At 41.4% G+C, this 24,437-nt stretch overlaps 1 protein-coding gene across 1 annotated transcript in view; it reads right to left on the bottom strand.

Annotated features, from left to right (window-relative positions):
• Positions 1-10,103: 10,103 nt before the first annotated feature.
• LOC128657688 (tigger transposable element-derived protein 1-like) overlaps positions 10,104-24,437 on the bottom strand; it is a 33,929-nt gene continuing 19,595 nt past the window's right edge. The window contains exon 2 of the mRNA XM_053712094.1: positions 10,104-10,245. Coding sequence (XP_053568069.1) covers positions 10,104-10,245 — 142 coding nt within the window. The remainder of the gene's footprint in view (positions 10,246-24,437) is intronic.

The raw sequence follows: 24,437 nt of genomic DNA, 5'->3' as shown, positions 1-24,437 counted from the left end.
GATCAGGTCCGACAGACCTTGATAACTATAGGACATTGTAACTATTAGTTATATTGTAGCTAGCTTAGGGTTTATTTTATAGGTAAGTATTTAGTTTTAAATAGGACTTATTTCGTTAATGATATTAATTTTATTTAGATTTATTTAAATTATATTTAAGTTTGGGGGTGTTATGGTTAGGGTTAGACTTAGGTTTAGGGGTTAATAAATTTAATACAGTGGCGGCAACGTTGGGGACAGCAGATTAGGGGTTAATCAATGTAGGTAGGTGGCGGCGATGTTGGGGGCAGCAGATTAGGGGTTAATAAATATAATGTAGGTTGCAGCGATGTCCGGAGCGGATGATTAGGGGTTAATAAGTATAATGTAGGTGGCGACGATGTCCGAAGCAGCAGATTAGGGGTTAATAAATATAATGTAGGTGGCGGCGATGTCGGGGGCAGCAGATTAGGGGTTAATAAGTGTAAAATTAGGGGTTTTTAGACTCAGGGTTCATGTTAGGGTGTTAGGTGTAAACATAAATTTTATTTCCCCATAGGAATCAATAGGGCTGCGTTACTGAGCTAAACACTGCTTTTTTGCAGGTGTTAGACTTTTTCTCAGCCGGCTCTCCCCGTTGATTCCTATGGGGAAATCGTGCACAAGCACGTTACACCAGCTCACCGCTGACTTAAGCAGTGCTGGTATTGGAGTGAAGTGTGGAACAAAATTTTGCTCTACGCTCACTTTTTGTCTTTTAACGCCGGGTTTGTAAAAACCTGTAATACCAGCACTGTAGGAAAGTGAACGGTGAGAAAAACTGCTCGTTAGCACCACACCCCTGTTACTGCAAAACTCGTAATCTAGCCGCTAGTTTGTTTCTGCTCCTAGGAATGATGCTGCAATTGCTAGACTTTCTAAAAAGATGATTTTTTTCCTGTAGATCATGCAGGATCTTTTAAGGATGTCATGGATAAAAAGATGTAACAAAATTTAAAGAGACTTTATTTCTCTTGTTAAGTGTATCCAGTCCACGGATCATCCATTACTTATGGGATATTAACTCCTCCCCAACAGGAAGTGCAAGAGGATTCACCCAGCAGAGCTGCTATATAGCTCCTCCCCTAACTGCCATTCCCAGTCATTCTCTTGCACCCAACGAATAGATAGGATGTGTGAGAGGACTGTGGTGATTATACTTAGTTTCATACCTTCAATCAAAAGTTTGTTATTTTATAATAGCACCGGAGTGTGTTATTCCTTCTCTGGTAGAATTTGAAGAAGAATCTACCTGAGTTTTTCTATGATTTTAGCCGGAGTAGTTAAGATCATATTGCTGTTTCTCGGCCATCTGAGGAGAGGTAAACTTCAGATCAGGGGACAGCGGGCAGATTAATCTGCAAAGAGGTATGTAGCAGCTTATTATTTTCTGACAATGGAATTGATGAGAAAATTCTGCCATACCGATATAATGTAAACTCAGCCTTAAATGCAGTAGCAGCAACTGGTATCAGGCTGTCATGTATGTATATTTTACACTTCAGTATTCTGGGGAATGGCACTTCACTGGAATTATACTGTATGCATAAAACTTTAGCCTAATTTGCAGGGACTAGCAACAGGCTTTTTAATAACACTCAATTTATTAATGTTAAACGTTTTTTGCTGGCATGTAAAATCGTTTAATTTTCTGAGGTACTGGGGGAAAAAATGTTTTGGGCACTATTTTTTTCCACTTGGCAGTCGTTTTATTTAATTTATGACAGTTTACTGATCTCTCTCAATGTGTGAGGGGGAGGGGCCTTTTTTGGCGCTTTTGCTACGCATCAAAAAATTCAGTCAGAAGTTTATTGTCTTCCCTGCATGATCCGGTTCATCTCTACAGAACTCAGGGGTCTTCAAAACTTGTTTTGAGGGAGGTAATCACTCACAGCAGAGCTGTGAGATTGTAGTTGACTGTGATAAAAAAACGTTTATTTCTGTATTTTTTTTTTTCTGCTATCAGGGTTAGTTATCCTTTGCTAATGGGAGCAATCCTTTGCTAAAATTGTGTTTTTTACAAAGATTTGATGCTATAACTTTTCAGTTTATTAATTTTCAACTGTCATAACTTTTTCTGTGCTTCTTATAGGCACAGTACGTTTTCATATTATAGTAAATTACTTGAAAAGTATTTCCAGGTTGCTAGTTTATTTGCTAGTGTGTTAAACATGTCTGATTCAGAGGAAGATATCTGTGCTATATGTGCTAAAGCCAAAGTGGAGCCCAATAGAAATTTATGTACTAACTGTATTGATGCTACTTTAAATAAAAGTCAATCTGTACAAATTGAACATATTTCACCAAACAACGAGGGGAGAGTTATGCCGACTAACTCGCCTCACGTGTCAGTACCTGCATCTCCCGCTCGGGAGGTGCGTGATATTGTAGCGCCGAGTACATCTGGGCGGCCATTACAAATCACATTACAGGATATGGCTACTGTTATGACTGAAGTTTTGGCTAAATTACCAGAACTAAGAGGTAAGCGTGATCACTCTGGGGTGAGAACAGAGTGCGCTGATAATATTAGGGCCATGTCAGACACTGCGTCACAATTTGCAGAACATGAGGACGGAGAGCTTCATTCTGCGGGTGACGGTTCTGATCCAAACAAACTGGATTCAGATATTTCAAATTTTAAATTTAAGCTGGAAAACCTCCGTGTATTACTAGGGGAGGTGTTAGCGGCTCTGAATGATTGTAACACAGTTGCAATACCAGAGAAAATGTGTAGGTTGGATAAATATTTTGCGGTACCGGCGAGTACTGACGTTTTTCCTATACCTAAGAGACTTACTGAAATTGTTACTAAGGAGTGGGATAGACCCGGTGTGCCGTTCTCACCCCCTCCGATATTTAGAAAGATGTTTCCAATAGACGCCACCACACGGGACTTATGGCAAACGGTCCCTAAGGTGGAGGGAGCAGTTTCTACTTTAGCTAAGCGTACCACTATCCCGGTGGAGGATAGCTGTGCCTTTTCAGATCCAATGGATAAAAAGTTAGAGGGTTACCTTAAGAAAATGTTTGTTCAACAAGGTTTTATATTGCAACCTCTTGCATGCATTGCGCCTGTCACGGCTGCAGCAGCATTTTGGTTTGAGTCTCTGGAAGAGACACTTGAATCAGCTCCATTAGATGAGATTACACACAAGCTTAAAGCCCTTAAGTTAGCTAACTCATTTATTTCAGATGCCGTAGTACATTTAACTAAACTTACGGCTAAGAATTCCGGATTCGCCATTCAGGCACGCAGAGCACTGTGGCTAAAATCCTGGTCAGCTGACGTTACTTCTAAATCTAAATTGCTTAATATACCTTTCAAAGGGCAGACCTTATTCGGGCCCGGGTTGAAAGAAATTATCGCTGACATTACAGGAGGTAAAGGCCATGCCCTGCCTCAAGACAGAGCCAAACCTAAGGCTAGACAGTCTAATTTTCGTTCCTTTCGTAATTTCAAAGCAGGAGCAGCATCAACTTCCTCTGCACCAAAACAGGAAGGAGCTGTTGCTCGCTACAGACAAGGCTGGAGACCTAACCAGTCCTGGAACAAGGGCAAGCAGGCCAGGAAACCTGCTGCTGCCCCTAAGACAGCATGAATCGAGGGCCCCCGATCCGGGAACGGATCTAGTGGGGGGCAGACTTTCTCTCTTCGCCCAGGCTTGGGCAAGAGATGTCCAGGATCCCTGGGCGTTAGAGATCATATCTCAGGGATACCTTCTAGACTTCAAATTCTCTCCCCCAAGAGGGAGATTTCATCTGTCAAGGTTGTCAACAAACCAAATAAAGAAAGAGGCATTTCTACGCTGCGTACAAGATCTTTTATTAATGGGAGTGATCCATCCGGTTCCGCGGTCGGAACAAGGACAAGGGTTTTACTCAAATCTGTTTGTGGTTCCCAAAAAAGAGGGAACTTTCAGGCCAATCTTGGATTTAAAGATCCTAAACAAATTCCTAAGAGTTCCATCGTTCAAAATGGAAACTATTCAGACAATTTTACCCATGATCCAAAAGGGTCAGTACATGACCACAGTGGATTTAAAGGATGCTTACCTTCACATACCGATTCACAAAGATCATTACCGGTATCTAAGGTTTGCCTTTCTAGACAGGCATTACCAGTTTGTAGCTCTTCCATTCGGATTGGCTACGGCTCCGAGAATCAAACTGCCAAGTCTCATACAGAGTTAGTACTGGCATTTCTAAGGTCGCATGGATGGAAGGTGAACGAAAAGAAGAGTTCTCTCTTTCCACTCACAAGAGTTCCCTTCTTGGGGACTCTTATAGATTCTGTAGAAATGAAGATTTACCTGACAGAAGACAGGTTAACAAAGCTTCAAAATGCATGCCGTGTCCTTCATTCCATTCAACACCGTCAGTAGCTCAATGCATGGAGGTGATCGGCTTAATGGTAGCAGCAATGGACATAGTACCCTTTGCACGCCTACATCTCAGACCACTGCAATTGTGCATGCTAAGTCAGTGGAATGGGGATTACTCAGACTTGTCCCCTACTCTGAATCTGGATCAAGAGACCAGAAATTCTCTTCTATGGTGGCTTTCTCGGCCACATCTGTCCAGGGTGATGCCATTCAGCAGGCCGGACTGGACAATTGTAACAACAGACGCCAGCCTACTAGGTTGGGGCGCTGTCTGGAATTCTCTGAAGGCTCAGGGACAATGGAATCAGGAGGAGAGTCTCCTACCAATAAACATTCTGGAATTGAGAGCAGTTCTCAATGCCCTTCTGGCTTGGCCCCAGTTAACAACTCGGGGGTTCATCAGGTTTCAGTCGGACAACATCACGACTGTAGCTTACATCAACCATCAGGGAGGGACAAGAAGCTCCCTAGCAATGATGGAAGTATCAAAGATAATTCGCTGGGCAGAGTCTCACTCTTGCCACCTGTCAGCAATCCACATCCCGGGAGTGGAGAACTGGGAGGCGGATTTCTTAAGTCGTCAGACTTTTCATCCGGGGGAGTGGGAACTTCATCCGGAGGTCTTTGCCCAAATACTTCGACGTTGGGGCAAACCAGAGATAGATCTCATGGCGTCTCGACAGAACGCCAAGCTTCCTCGTTACGGGTCCAGATCCAGGGATCCGGGAGCGGTTCTGATAGATGCTTTGACAGCACCTTGGACCTTCGGGATGGCTTATGTGTTTCCACCCTTCCCGATGCTTCCTCGATTGATTGCCAGAATCAAACAGGAGAGAGCATCAGTGATTCTAATAACGCCTGCATGGCCACGCAGGACTTGGTATGCTTGGTGTACTTTAGCTTTGGTATTGGTATCCCATAAGTAATGGATGATCCGTGGACTGGATACACTTAACAAGAGAAAACATAATTTATGCTTACCTGATAAATTTATTTCTCTTGTAGTGTATCCAGTCCACGGCCCGCCCTGTCACTTTAAGGCAGGTAATTTTTCCATTAAACTACAGTCACCACTGCACCCTATGGTTTTCCTTTCTCTGCATGTTTTCGGTCGAATGACTGGTAATGGCAGTTAGGGGAGGAGCTATATAGCAGCTCTGCTGGGTGAATCCTCTTGCACTTCCTGTTGGGAGGAGTTAATATCCCATAAGTAATGGATGATCCGTGGACTGGATACACTACAAGAGAAATAAATTTATCAGGTAAGCATAAATTATGTTTTTCAACAAGGGGCCTTATTTCACCCTCTGCTTGCTCTATTTTCAACTCTAAAAGCTTCTGTGGTGTGGTGTTCTAACCTGTCTCATTCTTTTCAAGATAATGAAAATATTACATATTTTCTTGCAGATTTTATTATCGTTACTTCTTTCTGCTTATCAGCCGCTACTAATATTTTGGCACTTAATGCAAAATCGATGTCTACTGCTAACCTTGTCAGAAGGGCTCTATGGCTGCGACATTGGGAGGCTGACCCTGGTTCCAAGTCAAATTTACTGAGTCTTCCTTTTGAGGGAGATATGATGTTCGGTAAACAATTGGATACTTTAATTTCCAAGAGAACAGGAGGTAAGAGTAATTTTCTTCCCCAGGTCTCCAGAGGTCGTAAGGGACCCTCATTTGTCCACAGGCAATGCAATATGCATAATAATTTCAAGGCTTCCTCTAAAAGAGAATTTTTTCAACATCAGGATGGAAGGTCTAATTTTCAGTTTAGATGTAGGGGGCGTGGTAAGTCCTTTCCTTCTTTTCAGGCTAAAAAGCAATGATAGTTGACTGTCCCAGACCTTTCCTCTGGAAGGAAGGTTACACAATTTCAGAGAGGTCTGGGCATCTAATATATCAAACCAATGGGTTCTGGGGATTCTTCAAGACGGATATCATTTGGAATTCCAGAGAAAAAAAGTGTTCCTTACTTAGTAAAAACTCCACTCCCCAGGGATCCTGTGAAACTAAAGGCCATTCTCGAGTTCATCAGCAAGCTCATGTGCAACAGTGTAATTCAACAAATACCTATTCAAGATCACAAAAAAGGATTTTACTCACCTCTTTTTCTGGTAAAAAAGAAAGATGGGTCTTGGAGACCGGTCTTGGATCTTCGAGTTCCCAACATCTTTCTCAAGGTTCAGCAATTCAAGATTTCAGGAGTCTGTCCTGTCAGTAATCAATCATATCCCACCAAAGGCCTATCTACTTTCTGTAGATCTCAAGGATGCATACTTCCATATTCCAATTGCAGAACGGCACAGAAGGTTCCTTTGTTTCACGGTCGGAGACCGCCATTTTCAATTTTCAGCTCTTCCCTTTGGAATATCCACTGCTCCAAGGGTGTAAGTCCCTCTTATAGCGGAACTATGTGTCAGAGGGCTCTTCATCATACATTATCTAGACAATGTTCTTCTACTGGCAAATTCACAACATCAAGCATTTGCTTACAGGTCTATTCTTCTCAGCTTCCTTCAGGATCACGGTTGGAACATACATTCCTAAAAGAGCCATCTTCTACCCTGTCAAAACCTAGTGTTTCTAGGGGCACACTTCAATACACAGAAAGAGATTGTATCTCTTCTGGATGTTCGAATCAAATTTTTCAAAAATTTTTCCAGTTGTTCTGCCAAGTCAAATATCTTACAGCCCGCCAATGGATGAAGCTCCTGGGTCACATGTCTTCAGTAATCCATATGGTAAGATGGGCCAGATGGAGAATGCGTCCATTTCAAACTCACTTCTTGCAAGAATTCAACAGAAGCAGGGGACTTTCCCAGCATATCAGAATAACCGCGGGTCTGAGAATATATCTTCTCTGGTGGTCAAAATCCAAGAACCTATCCAGGGGACTTCCTCTTCAGGAACCAAACTGGATCATTGTGCAGACAGATGCCAGCAAGACTGGTTGGGGAGCACATTGTCAAGACAAATATGCCCAAAGGAATGTGGAAGAAACAACATCAATCTCTTCCATCAAACCTTCTGGAGATCAGGGCAGTATTCTTAGCTCTCCTTGCATTTCAGCAACTATTAGTAGGGAAAAAGGTAAAGATCTTAACCGACAACAGAACAACGGCAGCTTTTCTCAAGTTCCAAGGAGGTACAATAAATTTAAATGCATTGAGGGAGGTTTCCCCAATATTCAGATGGGCACAATGCCACATTCAGTCTCTCTCACCAGTCCATGTTCCAGGAACAGAGAATGTAAAGGCGGACTACTTAACCAGAAGTCGAATTTCTCCAACCGAATGGCAGCTGAACAGGTGGCTGTTTCAGAGGGTAGTTAGCCTCTGGGGACTCCCAGAAATAGATCTTATGGCCTCGGCAATGAATTATCAAGTTCCAAGTTTCTTCAGCCGTTATCCAACACCACTTGCTTTAGGAGTGAATTCTTTTTTCCACAGCTGGTCATACAACCTCATATATGTCTTCCCTCCAATCCCTCTCATTCCGAGATTGTTGAAAAGGATTCTGCTGGAATCAGCAACCTTCATTGTCATCCTTCCCTTTTGGCCCCACAGGCCTTGGTTTCCTCTGGTACTCAAATTAGCAATTCAACCTCCATGGAATCTTCCAATCTCTTGGGACATGCTGAATCAAGGACCAATAGTTCATCCGAATCCACACCAATTCAGGTTAATGGCTTGGTTGCTGAAGTCTCAAGATTACAATAATTAAGTGCTTCAGCTCCTGTTATTCAGACGCTTCTTCAAGCTCAGAAAGGAACTACATCCAAAACATAATATCGCATCTGATATATCTTCTCATCATGGATGATTTCACATAATATTTCTACAGCAACAATCAAGATATTTCATCTATTGGACTTCCTTCCCGATGGTTTCCTTAAAGGCCTCAGTGGTAGAACTCTTAAGGTTCAAATTTCTGCAATATCTGCAATATCTGGTATTAGGTGGGCTCAGGACCCTCTGGTTATTCTATTCTTTCAAGCTTTGGCGCATATCCGTTCATCTGTCAAAACACGAATTCCATCCTAGGACCTGCCTTTGGTTTTGGAGTTTCCTTATGGTTCCACACTTGAAAACCATTTTTTCGAGTAGCCATCACATCGGCTCGCCGAGTATCTGAACTTCAAGCTTTATCAGTTAAAGATTCTAACATTATATTTCATCAGGACAAGGTAGTACTTCGCACTGTTCCTGAATTCATTCATAAGGTGGTATCCGATTTTCATCAACACAAGGAAATTGTTCTTCCTTCTTTTTGTCCTAAGAACCCAGATACTCAAAGTAAATCATTGAATCATTTGGATGTGGTCAGATGTCTTCATATTTATGTCTCAAGGACTCAAGATATTCGTAAGACTGAAAGGTTATTCATTATCCCTAAAGGATCTCATCAAAGTCAAGCTCCATCACGAACGACAATTTCTCGCTGGATTGTGCAGGCCATTTCAAGGGCCTATAAAGAAAAAGAAGGGCTTAGGGCTCATTCCACAAGGGATGTATCAACTTCTTCGGCACTTCAGGCCCCTGAAGAAATCTGCAGTTTGGAAATCGGATAACACTTTCATTTAATTTCACATTATAAGCTGGATGTTCATCAATCAGCTGCTGCCAAATTTGGCCGAAAGATATTATCATCTGTTGTTATGGAATAAATATTTATATTTTCTGCAGAATTGATGTGTATTTTGCATTTATTTCCCACCCTTTCTTTTTTTTACTCTGTATTCTCTCACTGGTAAGTATTACCAGGGGGGCCAAGATAATTGGAAATTAACAACAAAATATAAGCAATTTCTATATCTTTGCCCATACCCTGGGTAATACTTACCAGGCTCCTTCCCTTTGTTTAGTTCACCTATTTTCCCTGGACATCTCTAGGAGGAGGAAGGGGTGGTGTCTCTCTAGAGCTTTTATGGAAATGAGGGGAGTGGATAGCTCTGTCCACACCCCTCGGGAGAGGGGGTCTCACTGGTAAGTATTACCCAGTGTATGGGCCAAGATATAGAAATTGCTTATATTTTGTTGTTAATTTCCAATTATTTTGAACAATTTTTTTTATTATTGGTGGCTCAGTGCTTTAAACTTCTGGGATCCTTCATTTTGTTTTATTAGGAGGGGCAGACTCTCTTCAGAATATGAGTTTTGTTACGTTTTGCGGCCATTATGTGACTTTATGTTATTCTTCCGGCTTCAGGGCACGCTGCAACTTTGCGCCTTTTCCCTACACTTAATTTATGGTGGTTTCACACGCAGTAGCTTAGCGTATTTATCCTCAACTGTGTCCAGTCTCTTCTGTTGGAGTCAAGGTTCAGGTAGGCACCCCAGCTGAGGTGTAGAGGGGCCAGATGTTTTTTTCTTTAACTGTGTTTTTAAATAAAGCATTCTGTGTTATCAAAGTGTGAGCTTGTTAACAAAGGAAGCTATCCGGTTTAGCTGCGGTTCCTGTAACCGATGTCCTACTGTGTTTTTTATATTGTTTCTATTTAAAGAGACAGTACTTAAAAAAAAAATAAAAAAAATTAAATTTCTTGTTTTCATAGATTTGTTTGAGTGCCCATGTTGAACCTCCTTTGCCTTTTTGTGGTTCTTGTATTGAAAGAACCTTGATGTATAAAGACAGACTTTTTAGTTCTGAGCCACCATTCTCTCAGGTGGATTCTGTTCAGGCAATGCCACAGTCTCCTCCTCAAGTACCCCAAGTATCATCATTACCGTCTCTGGCAGTGCCCTGCAGTTCCTCGCAGCCTCTTGATGGAGTGTTTTTGAAGGCATAAATTGCTGCCCAGGTGTCCTCAGCGGTATCTGAGGCGCTAGCTGCCATTCCCTTACTGCAGGGGAAACGTAAGAGGAAGTCTAGAGAATCAGATAGTAATGTATCGGCTCCTGTACAGGCTAGCCAAGTTGCTCTTTCCCATAAGTCAGAAGAGGAGGATACTTCAGTAGTCTCTGAGGGTAAAATCTCATATTTGGATAGTGTAATTCTTTCTTCTGATGCTGAAGTGGTTTCCTTCAGATTTAAGCTTGAACACTTCCATGTTTTGTTAACGGAGGTTTTAGCTACCTAAACTCTGATGCACCTATCGTTGTCAACCATTACAAATCTAGTAAATTAAATAGATACTTTGATGTCCCCTCACCTGGGGAGGTGTTTCCGGTGCCTGACCAGGCCACAGAGATTATTACTCAGGAATGGGAGAGACCAGGAATTCCTTTTTCCCCCTCCCCTGTCTTTAGGAAAATGTTCCTGGTGGCCGACTCCATAAAGGAGTCGTGGCAAACAGTCTCAAAAGTGGAAGGGGCGTTCTCCACTTTGGCCAAGAGAACTACTATTCCTATTGAGGATAGTTGCTCTTTCAAGGATCCTATGGATAAAAAGCTGGAGGCCTATTTAAAGAAGATGTATACTCATCAGGGATTAGAATGGCAACCGGCAGTGTGCATTGCTACTGTAACCAGCCCGGCGGCCTATTGGTTTGACGCCTTGTCTGAATCCCTTCAAGCGGTAACTCCATTGGAGAAGATTCAGGATAGGATAAAAGCTCTAAAGTTGGCTAATTCCTTTATTACTGACGCTTCTTTACAAGTCATTAAATTAGGGGCCAAGATATCTGGCTTTGCAATCTTAGCGTGTAGAGCACTATGGCTTAAATATTGGTCTGCTGAAGTTACTTCTAAAACCAAGCTTTTGGCAATCCCTTACAAGGGAAAGACCTTATTCGGTCCAGCTTTAGCAGAGATTATCTCCGATATCACGGGTGGTAAAGGATCCTTTCTGCCTCAAGACAAGAAGAACAAGTTGAAGGGACGTCAGACTAATTTTTGTTCCTTTCGTAACTTCCGAGGTAAGTCTTCCCCAGCCTCGACCAAACAGGAACAACCCAAGCCATCTTGGAAACCAGGTCAGTCTTGCAACAAGGGGAAGCAATCCAAGAAACCTGCTGCTGAATCCAAGTCAGCATGAAGGGTTTGCACCTGATCCGGGATCGGATCAAGTGGGGGGCAGACTCTCTTTGTTTGTGCAAGCTTAGGAAAGAGATGTTCCAGACCCATGGGCAGTGGACATAGTTTCCAGGGCTACAAGTTAGAGTTCAGGACTTTTCCGCCCAGGGGCAGGTTCCACCTCTCAAGATTATCTGTAGACCAGATAAAAAGAGAGGCATTCTTGAAATGTGTACAGGACCTTTCCCTCTTGGGAGTGATAGTACCGTTTCCAAGTCAGAAACAGGGTCTTGGGTTTTTCTCCAATCTGTTTGTGTTTCCCAAAAAAGAGGGAACTTTCAGGCCCATTCTAGATCTAAAGCTTCTAAACAAATTCCTCAGATTACAGTTCTTCAAGATGGAGACTAGCTGCTTCATTCTGCCTCTGATTCAAGAGGGTCAATTCATTACAACCATAGACCTGAATGATGCGTACCTAAACGTGCCCACTCACAGGGACCATCACAAATATCTGAGGTTTGCCTACCTAGACAAACACTTTCAATTTGTAGCGCTTCCATTTGGCCTGACCACAGCTTCCAGAGTTTTCTCAAAGGTTTTGGGAGCTTTATTGGCAGTAATTCGAGTCCAGGAAATTGCAGTGGCACCTTATCTGGAAGACATTCTGATTCAGGCACCATCCTTGCAACTAGCAGAATCTCATACAATGATCTTGTTGGCGTTTCTTCGTTCCCACGGTTGGAAGGTCAATCTGGAGAAAAGTTCTCTTGTGCCAACTACAAGGGTGATCTTCTTAGGAACAATTATTGATTCTCTATCAATAAAAATATTTCTGACAGAGTTCAGAAGAGCCAAGATTCTTCAGAAGAGCCAAGATTCTGTCTGCTTGCTTGTCTCTACAGTCGGCGGTTTGACCATCAGTGGCCTAATGCATGGAGGTAATCGGGTTGATGGTGGCTTCCATGGACATAGTTCCGTTTGCTCGGTTCCATTTGAGACCTCTGCAGCTATGCATGCTCTCTCAGTGGAAGAGGGATTATAGAGATCTATCTCAAAGAATAGTTCTGGATCAATCAACAAGGGACTCCCTATCGTGGTGGCTGTTGCAAGAACATCTGTCCCAGGGGATGTGTTTTTGGAGACCATAATTCTGACCATGGATGCCAGCCTGTTGGGTTGGGGAGCAGACTGGGACTCGTTGAAGACACAGGGACTTTGGTCTCAGGAGGAATCTGCTCTCCCCATAAACATTCTGGAGTTGAGCGTGAATTTCAATGCCTTGATGGCTTGGCCTCAGTTGGCCCTAGCCCAGTCTATCAGTTTCCAGATGGACAACATAACCTCAGTGGCTTACATCAACCACCAAGGGGGAACTCAGAGTTCCTTAGCCATGAAGAAGGTGACACGGATCATCCAGTGAGCGGAAGCTCACAATTGCTGTCTATTTGCCATCCATATTCCTGGAATGGACAATTGGGAAGTGGATTACCTGAGCAGGCAGACTTTCCACCCCGCAGAGTGGGAACTCCATCCGGAAGTGTTCTTTATATTAACAACCAAATGGGGGTTACCAGAATTGGATATGATGGCATCTCGTCAGAATTCCAAGCTCCCAAAATACGGTTCAAGGTCGAGAGATCATCAAGCTTTTCTGATAGATGCTCTGGCAGTTCCTTGAAACTTCAGGTTGGCATATAGCTTTTCTCCATTTGCTCTCTTTCCATGAATCATTGCTCGGATCAAGCAGGAGAGAGCATCAGTGATTCTAATAGCTCCTGCGTGGCCTCGCAGGATCTGCCATGCAAATCTAGTAGAAATGTTGTCTCTACCTCCGTGGAGACTTCCTCTCAGGAAGGACCTTCTGCTTCAGGGGCCCTTCCTTCATCCAAATCTCGTTTCTCTGAAGCTGACTGCTTGGAGATTGAACGCTTGATAGGATATTCATGGAGTAAGGTCAGGATCCCAAGGATCTTATCTTTTCTCCAGGAAGGCCTTGAGAAGGGATTATCTGTCAGTACCCTCAAAGGTTCTGCTTTTTCCATTCTGCTGCATAAGCGTCTGGCGGATGTGCCGGATGTACAATCTTTTTGTCAGGCTCTGGTCAGAATCAGACCTGTGTTTAAATCAGTTGCTCCTCCTTGGAGCCTTAACCTTGTTCATAAAGTTTTACAACAGACTCCGTTTGAGCCTATGCATTCCATAGATATTAAGTTATTATCTTGGAAAGTTTTGTTTCTTACTGTTATTTCTTCTGCTCGGAGGGTTTCCGAACTCTCAGCTTTGCAGTGTGATTCTCCTTATCTTATATTTCATGCAGATAAGGCAGTTCTCCGTACCAAGTTTGGTTTTATTCCTAAGGTTGTTTCGGACAGAAATATTAATCAGGAAATTGTTGTTCCTTCTCTCTGTCCTAATCCTTCTTCTCATAAAGAACTGCAAGCTACGAAGGACTTTTGTCAGTCTTCTGCATTGTTTGTTTGCTTTTCGGGAAAACGTAAGGGTCAGAAAGCTACTTCTTCTTCTCTTTCTCTCTGGTGTTATTCGTTTGGCTTATGAGACTGCTGGACAGCAGCCTCCTGAGAGAATTACAGCTCATTCCACCAGGGCGATGTTTTCTTCTTGGGCCTTCAAGCATGAGGCCTCTGTAGAACAGATTTGTGAGGCTGCTACTTGGTCTTCATTGCACACTTTTTCTAAATTCTACAAATTTGATACTTTTGCCTCGGCTGAGACTTCTTTTGGGAGAAAGGTTTTGCAAGCATTGGTGCCTTCTGTTTAGGTTACCTGTCTTGTCCTCCCTTATCATCTGTGTCCTCTAGCTTGGGTATTGATTCCTAACAGTAATTGATGATCCGTGGACTCACCATGTCTTAAGAAAGAAAACAACATTTATGCTTACCTAATAAATTTCTTACCTTCTTGACACGGTGAGTCCACGGCCCTCCCTATTTTCAGACAGTTTTATTATATAAACCTCAGGCACCTCTGCACCTTGTGTTATTTCCTTTCTCTCCTTTTCCTTTGGTCGAATGACTGGGGTTTATGGGAAGGGAAGTGATGCTCTTTGCCTCCTCCTGCTGGCCAGGAGTGATAATCCCAACAGTAATTGTGTCAATAAATAAATAAATGTATCAGGTAAGCATGCATTTTGTTATATATATATATATATATATATATATATATATATATATATATATATATATATATATATATATATATATTTATAATATATATATATATATATATATATATATATATATATATATATATATCAAAAGAGAGAGAACAGCACTCCTGAGATAGAACAAAAGCTAAAATAACTTCCATGCCTGTTCATTTTTATTGCAACTCAGGGTGCGCGTTCTTTTAGCACACTATGCCCTTTCACAGAGGAAAAAATATCCTGTAGCATATCAGTCTGACCCTGCCCAATGTCAGTCCAGCGCCGAAATACCAGGCAATTCCTCTCTGAACATGAACAAGGGAAGCAACAATTGTTTCGGCCTTCTATGGGCTTTGTCAGTGAGGTGCAGTTGTATCTCTAAGGGCATGTGTGCACGAAGTCCACATCTGGTTTGCCCATTACTGTTAGGGTGACCCAAAAGTAATTTACATAAATGTCAAAAGAGAAAGAACAGTCAGGATCAGACTGATATGCTTCAGGAAAGTTCTTCTCTGTGAAAGGCACATGTTGAGCAAAAAGAGGCTGCTTCTTGGGTGGTAACTAGCCATAGAACAAGCTATTATGCTTTTGTTCATTCCCAGGTTGAGCGCTTCTCTCTTTTTATTTATGCAAATTATGACACTTAGGGAAGTCTCTCTAAGTGTGATGCGGGAATCCAGATGTGGACCCGTTGCTCAGTGTGCCTAGAGTGATATGGCTGCACCTCACTGACAAGGCCCACAATAGGCCGAAACATACGTCTGGGGTTTTGCTGTTTCTCTCGTTCAGAGAGGGATTGCCTAGTATTTCGGGGCTGGACTGTACTGTTAAGTCAGGATCAGACTGATATGCTTCAGGAAAGTTCTTCTCTGCGAAAGGCACATGTTGAGCAAAAAGAGGCTGCTACTTGGGTGGTAACTAGCCAAAGAACAAGCTATTATGCTTTTAATCATTCCCAGTTTGAGCGCTTCTCTCTTTTTTATTTTTATTTATATATAATATATATACACACACACATACAGGTGTGTATATATATATATATATATATATATATATATATAAAAAACACGGAAGGGAACTGCACTCTCATACCGGACCGGGTACACATCCCATGACCCTGCAACATGCTCAGCCCTGGGTGCCACTGGCACTCACAGGAAGCTGTGCTGTCCCCAGAGCCACAAGCAGTTAACCCCAGACAGGTCTGGGTGCAAGAACCATAGGGAAAATTACAAAACAAATTAATACAACACACAGAGAAAACCCAGCACTCACTTGCAAGCTCTCAGCTAAGATTTAAAAGCAAAAATGGAAAGGTTAGTCACCGCATCTGGCCAAATGGGACAAGCTCAGGTACCACGTCAAGGTCCTCTCCAATACCTGAGACCCTAAAACAGCCACACAATGCAAGCTTTCAAATCCAAACAAACTGAAAACAAGGGAAGGGTCACAGGAATATGTAACCACCCTAGACATATACAAAACACGGAAGGGAACTGCACTCTCATACCGGACCGGGTACACATCCCATGACCCTGCAACATGCTCAGCCCTGGGTGCCACTGGCACTCACAGGAAGCTGTGCTGTCCCCAGAGCCACAAGCAGTTAACCCCAGACAGGTCTGGGTGCAAGAACCATAGGGAAAATTACAAAACAAATTAATACAACACACAGAGAAAACCCAGCACTCACTTGCAAGCTCTCAGCTAAGATTTAAAAGCAAAAATGGAAAGGTTAGTCACCGCATCTGGCCAAATGGGACAAGCTCAGGTACCACGTCAAGGTCCTCTCCAATACCTGAGACCCTAAAACAGCCACACAATGCAAGCTTTCAAATCCAAACAAACTGAAAACAAGGGAAGGGTGCACAGGAATATGTAACCACCCTAGACATATACAAAACACGGAAGGGAACTGCACTCTCATACCGGACCGGGTACACATCCCATGACCCTGCAACATGCTCAGCCCTGGGTGCCACTGGCACTCACAGGAAGCTGTGCTGTCCCCAGAGCCACAAGCAGTTAACCCCAGACAGGTCTGGGTGCAAGAACCTTAGGGAAAATTACAAAACAAATTAATACAACAAGCTTGCATTGTGTGGCTGTTTTAGCGTCTCAGGTATTGGAGAGGACCTTGACGTGGTACCTGAGCTTGTCCCATTTGGCCAGATGCGGTGACTAACCTTTCCATTTTTGCTTTTAAATCTTAGCTGAGAGCTTGCAAGTGAGTGCTGGGTTTTCTCTGTGTGTTATATATATATATATATATTTATATATACACATACCTCATTTAATTGCACTTCGCTTTATAGAGTTTCACAGATATTGCGTTTTTTACAAATTGAAGGTGTGTGGTAACCTTGCGTTTAGGAAGTCTATCTATCTATTTATATATACATATACCACGAGAAAAAAGATTGTGACTCGCTGAAGGTTAGAATTTTTTTTTTTTTAAAGTATTTTTTAATTAAGGTATGTACATTGTTTTTTTTAGACATTATGGGCTAGATTACAAGTGGAGCTCTAAATTATTGTGCACTTGCAAAGGGGTAAATTTGACTTTTTATGTGGTGCAGATTTCTCTCTAAAACCTCAGATTGATTAAGACTCATAAGGATTATTTTTTAACCGTTACAACTGAGTGGAACCCAGACTGTCTGCCAAGCACAGGAGGCCAGCCAGCCCTGCACTGAGAGAGATCCTGATTGCCTGTGAAGCCCAGGTGGCCAGTCAGCTGGAGGCTGTTGAGATCCAGTTTTCTCAATTAGCATTTATCCATAGTGCTTTATTCATTGTGAGTACCCTCTTATGAATTTTTATTCTGATTAATATATGTTTTGAAACTTTCTGCACCATGAGGCGGCCTTCTTCTTTCAATTCCAGATAGTCCTTTGCCAGACCAACCAGCATGAGGAGGAGCTGACTCGTGGTGTTTATATTTACACAGCATACAATTTTTAGATAATTTTTTATATCGTGATTGGTTTTATGTCCTGTAATGGGTCAAGTATATGGCCTGCCTAGTCTAATAGCAGCTTAGATTTGTTTTCAAACAATATTTTGTTTTTTTTTAATCAAAGTTTTGTATTGAGGTATTTTGTGATACAATCATTTCATAGTAGCATGTACATGGATTCCTACAACCAGAAACATTTTAGAAAAATAAGCCTAAAAAGGTCATGTCAATTAAAAATGCAAATAGAATAGAATGATTTTTTCACATATAATCTCCTGTTTAACATCTCTGAAGACAACAAATACAATACTCAGGTAACATTGCGGCCCAGGATGTTTCTGGTAATAATGCGTACCTTAAAGTGCATAACATAATATGATACCTCGTTTTCTAGGATCATTAAATTATAAACTTTACTCCCTTATGAAGAAGATCGCTTTATAGGGTGATATTGTACTAACATTTATAAAGAATGAGGAGTTGAAGGTATTTGTGCAAGTGAATACTACCATAAAAGAGTAATTTGTCATTAACACGGAGCGGCTCAAACTAATTATACTGGATTCGAGACATCAGTTCCTTAACTAAAAATGAGGAAGGAAGTTCTTAGTTTACAATGGAATAATGTCTCTATTTTAGGTAGGATACCTGTCTATAGTTTGTAATCAGCCTTCAAAGTTATTAATTCTCTGACTAAGTATGTTAGTTGGCTTGATTAATAGTAGCTATATTATGACAACTTGTACCAGTGATGACGAAGCAGTGGATTTGTTCCGCTGAAGGAATTCACAGAATTGGGTGAATGTAGACTATTTGATAAAGGGCATTATGTCAGCTTTAAAGGAATTCTTAGTGCATAATGGTGAAAATATAGGAGCAAAAAACATAGCTAGTGATAATGCTGATGTTAGAATAATGAACTAATATTATCATATCATAGTATGTAAGGGTATAATAGAGTAATAATTGAAGAGAAAGAATATTGGATAGTAGGAGTAATTATATGGGTTTCCGAACTTCAGTATTTAAGTTGTTGTTGAGTCGTTGAAAAAGTCAGAGAAAGTAGATAATAGTACATAGAGGTAAATATGGCTTAAACAGTTACAGGTATGTGTAGAACAAAAACATGAGGAGCACCCGGCAGATCCAATAAAAAGTAACTTTTATTTCAGCTTACAGCAGCTTCCAATTTAAAAACGATTCACACGTAATTCACAATATCATTACACAGATTAGAGCAGAGTTCCTGCTTACGTGTTTCGGCGATTGCCGCAGTCAGACCTGTGGTTATTAATTAGTTTAAAATATTTTTACTTTTATACTAAATATAATTCTAATTTAGTACTAAATCTCTATGGTAAAACCACTAAACCAATACAAGTAAGTTGTGAAATAAACACTTTAAAAAGTGTCTCCATTCTTTCCAAAGAATTTATTAGGAATCATTATATGTTAATAATAAGAGAAATATTTACATGTGTATATATACACATCTATTTTACATCAAAACAGTCCAAATAATTAATACAGGGCAACTCTACTACAACCCCAATTTGTGCAATGCTGCCAAAATAATTCTAGGAATATACTTAGCCAAATTCACCAATGTGTCCAACATCAGCCGTCATTTTCATCAGGAGATGGAAGAGGGAAGAGGAGAGAAAAGAGAAAGTGTTTCCCAATTTTATTCTCAATTCAAAGGGGTTTGGCCTATTACATGCCAGTCAAGGCTAATGGGAGTGTCTTTAATTAAACCCCTAGCTCAGACAAGGTGTATCTGGGGGGAAGGGATTTAAAACCAGCTTTGTGAATATGCCAGGGATAATATTCTCTGAGCTATGTCACCACAAGACCCTGAGAATTCTACAGCTGTATCCTCACAAGCAAGCTACAAGCGACATGAGAAGTGGAGGTATGGAGCACTGATGACGTCACTAGTTATCACCCGTGGTTGAAGAGGGAGCAGAAACAAGTCGGAGGTAGCGCTTTCTGCAAATGACCCACAAGAGGACAAGCAGACTACAAAAGACACAGCTCCTGTGGACCAACACTGCATCTGACAAATTATTCCAGGGCCCTCCCCGCAGCCAACCGGTAAGACTTTAAATGCAGTGTATGCGTACAACTCTACTAATGTGATGTTTTGCAGTTCATCTGCTTATGGCCCGCTCAAATGTGCTGAAAAATGGTTATGTGAACAGTATATGGTTAATGCCAGTACATGGATGATACAGTTTACCAGATAGCCAGGTTTTTTCATTTTACATTTTCTCATTTGTTTAATATCCCTTCTGGTGCTAAGACTTTTTCTTTTGTGTGACTGGCTTAAACAGTATCAGGAGTCTCTCCTAAATTATTTGGGCTAGTTCATGTCTGGTTTGTAATGATGGGGGTGTGGGTCAATATGGACTTCTAGTGGTTAACAATAACATGCTATGGCCTCTATTTATCAAGCCGTCAACCGCAAATACGCTGGAATTCCGCAGCGTATTTGTGGCGAGGCTGATTCGCCTTAGTTATCAAGCCCTACAGACCAGCAAAAGTAGAATCTAGTGACGTAACATACGATCCGCCGGTCTCAGTCCGACACAGATCGATGCTTACGTCACTCCAGATGTTCCAAATGCAAGTTCGGCACAATCTGACTACTTTTGCTAGTTATCAAATAACTATCAGGTACGCTCGCCACTATTCCGGGCCAGCATACCTGGTTTTCAAAGCTTATGTTCGCTGCTGCCCGATATCCCATTGATTCCTATGGGAAGTGTCTGCACCTAACACCCTAACATGTACCCAGAGTCTAAACACCCCTAATCTGCCTCCCCTACACTGCCGCCACCTACATTATACTTATTAACCCCTAAACCGCCGCTCCCGGACCCCGCCGCAACTATAATAAATTTATTAACCCCTAAACTGCCGCCCCGCCACCTACATTATACATATTAACCCCTAATCTGCCGCACCCTATACTGCCGCCACCTACTTAAACTTATTAACCCCTATCCTGCCGATCCCGGACCCCGCCACAAATAAATTAATTGTTTAACCCCTAAACCGCCGCTCCCAGAGCCCACCGCCACCTACATTACATTTATTAACCCCTAATCTGCCCCCCTACACTGCCGCCACTTACATTATCTATTAACCCCTAAACCTAAGTCTAACTCTAACACCCCCCTAACTTAAATATTATTTAAATTAATGTAAATAAATATTCCTATTAAATAAATTATTCCTATTTAAAACTAAATACTTACCTATAAAATAAACGATAAGATAGCTACAATATAACTAATAATTACATTGTAGCTATTTTAGGGTTTATTTTTATTTTACAGGCAACTTTGTATTTATTTTTACTAGGTACAATAGTTATTAAATAGTTATTAACTATTTAATAGCTACCTAGTTAAAATAACTACAAATGTACCTGTAAAATAAATCCTAACCTAAGTTACAATTACACCTAACACTATACTACAATTAAATAAATTAAATTAATTAACTACAATTACCTAACATTAAATACAATTAACTAAAATTAACTAAAGTACAAAAACAAACACTAAATTACAGAAAATAAAAAAATTACAAGAAGTTTAAACTAATTACACCTAATCTAAGCCCCCTAATAAAATAAAAAAGCCCCCCAAAATAATAAAATTCCCTACCCTAATTTACAAATAGCCCTTAAAAGGGCCTTTTGCGGGGCATTGTCCCAAAGTAATCAGCTCTTTTACCTGAAAAAAAAGAAATATAACCCCCCAACATTAAAACCCACCACCCACACACCCAACCCTACTCTAAAACCCACCCAAACCCCCCTTAAAAAAACTTAACACTACCCCCTTGAAGATCACCCTACCTTGAGCCGTCTTCACCCAGCCGGGCAGAAGTCTTCATCCGATCCGGCCAGAAGTCTTCATCAAATCCGGGCAGAAGAGGTCCTCCAAGCGGCAGAAGCCTTCATCCAAGCGGCATATTCTATCTTCAATCAACAGGAGCGGAGCGGATCCATCTTCAATCCAGCCGACGTGGAGCCATCCTCTTCAAACGACGTCCTAACACTGAATGAAGGTTCATTTAAATGACGTCATCCAAATGGCGTCCCTTGAATTCCGATTGGCTGATAGGATTCTATCAGCCAATCGTAATTAAGGTGACAGGCTAGCAACTAAATACATTGTTTAACCCCTAAACTGCCGCACCCAGAGCCCACCACCACCTACATTACATTTATTAACCCCTATCCTGCCCCCACTACACCGCCGCCACTATATTAAATGAATTAACCCCTAAACCTAAGTCTAACCCTAACCCTAACACCCCCCTAACTTAAATATTATTTAAATACATCTAAATACATTTAATATTATTACCTAAATTATTCCTATTTAAAACTAAATACTTACCTATAAAATAAGCTAGATTTAGAGTTGGGCGGTAGCCGTCAAAACCAGCGTTAGAGGCTCCTAACGCTGGTTTTTACCGCCCTCTGGTATTTGGAGTCAGTCAGGAAAGGGTCTAACGCTCACTTTACAGCCGCAACTTTTCCATACCGCAGATCCCCCTACGCCATTTGCGTATCCTATCTTTTCAATGGGATCTTTCTAACGCCGGTATTTAGAGTTGTGGCTGAAGTGAGCGTTAGAAATGTAACGACAAAACTCCAGCCCCAGAAAAAAAACAGGAGTTAAGAGCTTTCTGGGCTAACGCCGGTTTATAAAGCTCTTAACTACTGTGCTCTAAAGTACACTAACACCCATAAACTACCTATGTACCCCTAAACCGAGGTCCCCCCACATCGCCGCCACTCTATTAAAATTTGTTAACCCCTAATCTGCCGACCGCACACCGCTGCCACCTACGTTATCCCTATGAACCCCTAATCTGCTGCCCCTAACACCGCCGACCCCTATATTATATTTATTAACCCCTAATCTGCCGCCCCCGCTATCGCTGACACCTGCATATTTTTTTTAACCCCTAATCTGCCGCTCCGTACACCTCCGTCAGCTACATTATCCCTATGTACCGCTAATCTAACACCCCCCTAAGTTAAATATAATTTAAATCTAACGAAATAAATTAACTCTTATTAAATAAATTATTCCTATTTAAAGCTAAATACTTACCTGTAAAATAAACCCTAATATAGCTACAATATAAATTATAATTATATTGTAGCTATTTTAGGATTAATATTTATTTTACAGGCAACTTTGTAATTATTTTAACTAGGTACAATAGCTATTAAATAGTTAATAACTATTAAATAGTTACCTAGTTAAAATAATTACAAAATTACCTGTAAAATAAATCCTAACCTATGTTACAATTAAACCTAACACTACACTATCAATAAATTAATTAAATACAATACCTACAATTATCTACAATTAAACCTAACACTACACTATCAATAAATAAATTAAATAAAATACCTACAAATAAATACAATTAAACCTAACACTACACTATCAATAAATAAATTAAATAAAATACCTACAAATAAATACAATGAAATAAACTAACTAAAGTACAAAAAATAAAAAAAGCTAAGTTACAAAAATTAAAAAAATATTTACAAACATTAGAAAAATATTACAACAATTTTAAACTAATTACACCTACTCTAAGCCCCCTAATAAAATAACAAAGACCCCCAAAATAAAAAAATGCCCTACCCTATTCTAAATTAAAAAAGTTCAAAGCTCTTTTACCTTACCAGCCCTGAAAAGGGCCCTTTGCGGGGCATGCCCCAAAGAATTCAGCTCTTTTGCCTGTAAAAAAAACACATACAATACCCCCCCCCAACATTACAACCCACCACCCACATACCCCTAATCTAACCCAAACCCCCCTTAAATAAACCTAACACTAAGCCCCTGAAGATCTTCCTACCTTATCTTCACCTCGCTGGGTATCACACCGATCCGTCCTGGCTCCGATGTCTTGATCCAAGCCCAAGCGGGGGGGCTGAAGATGTCCATGATCCGGCTGAAGTCTTCATCCAAGCGGGAGCTGAAGAGGTCCATGATCTGGCTGAAGTCTTCTATCAACGGCATCTTCAATCTTCTTTCTTCCGGAGCCATCATCTTCCAGCTGACGCGGATCCAACCTCTTCTACCGACGCCTACTCGCCGAATGACGGTTCCTTTAAATGACGTCATCCAAGATGGCGTCCGTCGAATTCCGATTGGCTGATAGGATTCTATCAGCCAATCGGAATTAAGGTAGGAAAATGTTCCGATCAGCCAATAGAACGTGATCTCAATCTGATTGGCTGATTGGATCAGCCAATCGGATTGAACTTGAATCTGATTTTTTCTACCTTAATTCCGATTGGCTTATAGAATCCTATCAGCCAATCGGAATTCGAGGGACGCCATCTTGGATGACGTCCCTTAAAGGAACCGTCATTTGTCGGGAAGTCGTCGGTGAAGATGGATGGATCCGCTCTGGAGGTCTTGAAGATCAGCCGGTCGTCATCGGATTGAAGAACATAGAAGATGCGGCTTGGATGAAGATGTTTGCCGGTCCGGATGTCCTCTTCTGCCCGCTTGGATCAAGACTTCAGCCGGAGGATGGACGTCACTCTTCAGCCCCCGCTTGGGCTTGGATCAAGATTTCGGAGGCTTGGATCAAGACTTCGGTGGATGGATCGGTGAACCTGGCATGGTGAAGATAAGGTAGGAAGATCTTCAGGGGCTTAGTGTTAGGTTTATTTAAGGGGGGTTTGGGTTAGATTAGGGGTATGTGGGTGGTGGGTTGTAATGTTGGGGGGGTATTGTATGTTTTTTTTTACAGGCAAAAGAGCTGAATTATTTGGGGCATGCCCCGCAAATGGCCCTTTTAAGGGCTGGTAAGGTAAAAGAGCTTTGAACTTTTTTAATTTAGAATAGGGTAGGGCATTTTTTTATTTTGGGGGTCTTTGTTATTTTATTAGGGGGCTT

This window comes from Bombina bombina, chromosome 1 (assembly GCF_027579735.1).
Source record: "Bombina bombina isolate aBomBom1 chromosome 1, aBomBom1.pri, whole genome shotgun sequence".
In the NCBI taxonomy this organism is placed as follows: Eukaryota; Metazoa; Chordata; class Amphibia; order Anura; family Bombinatoridae; genus Bombina; species Bombina bombina.
This window is presented reverse-complemented; position numbering and strand designations above follow the sequence as displayed.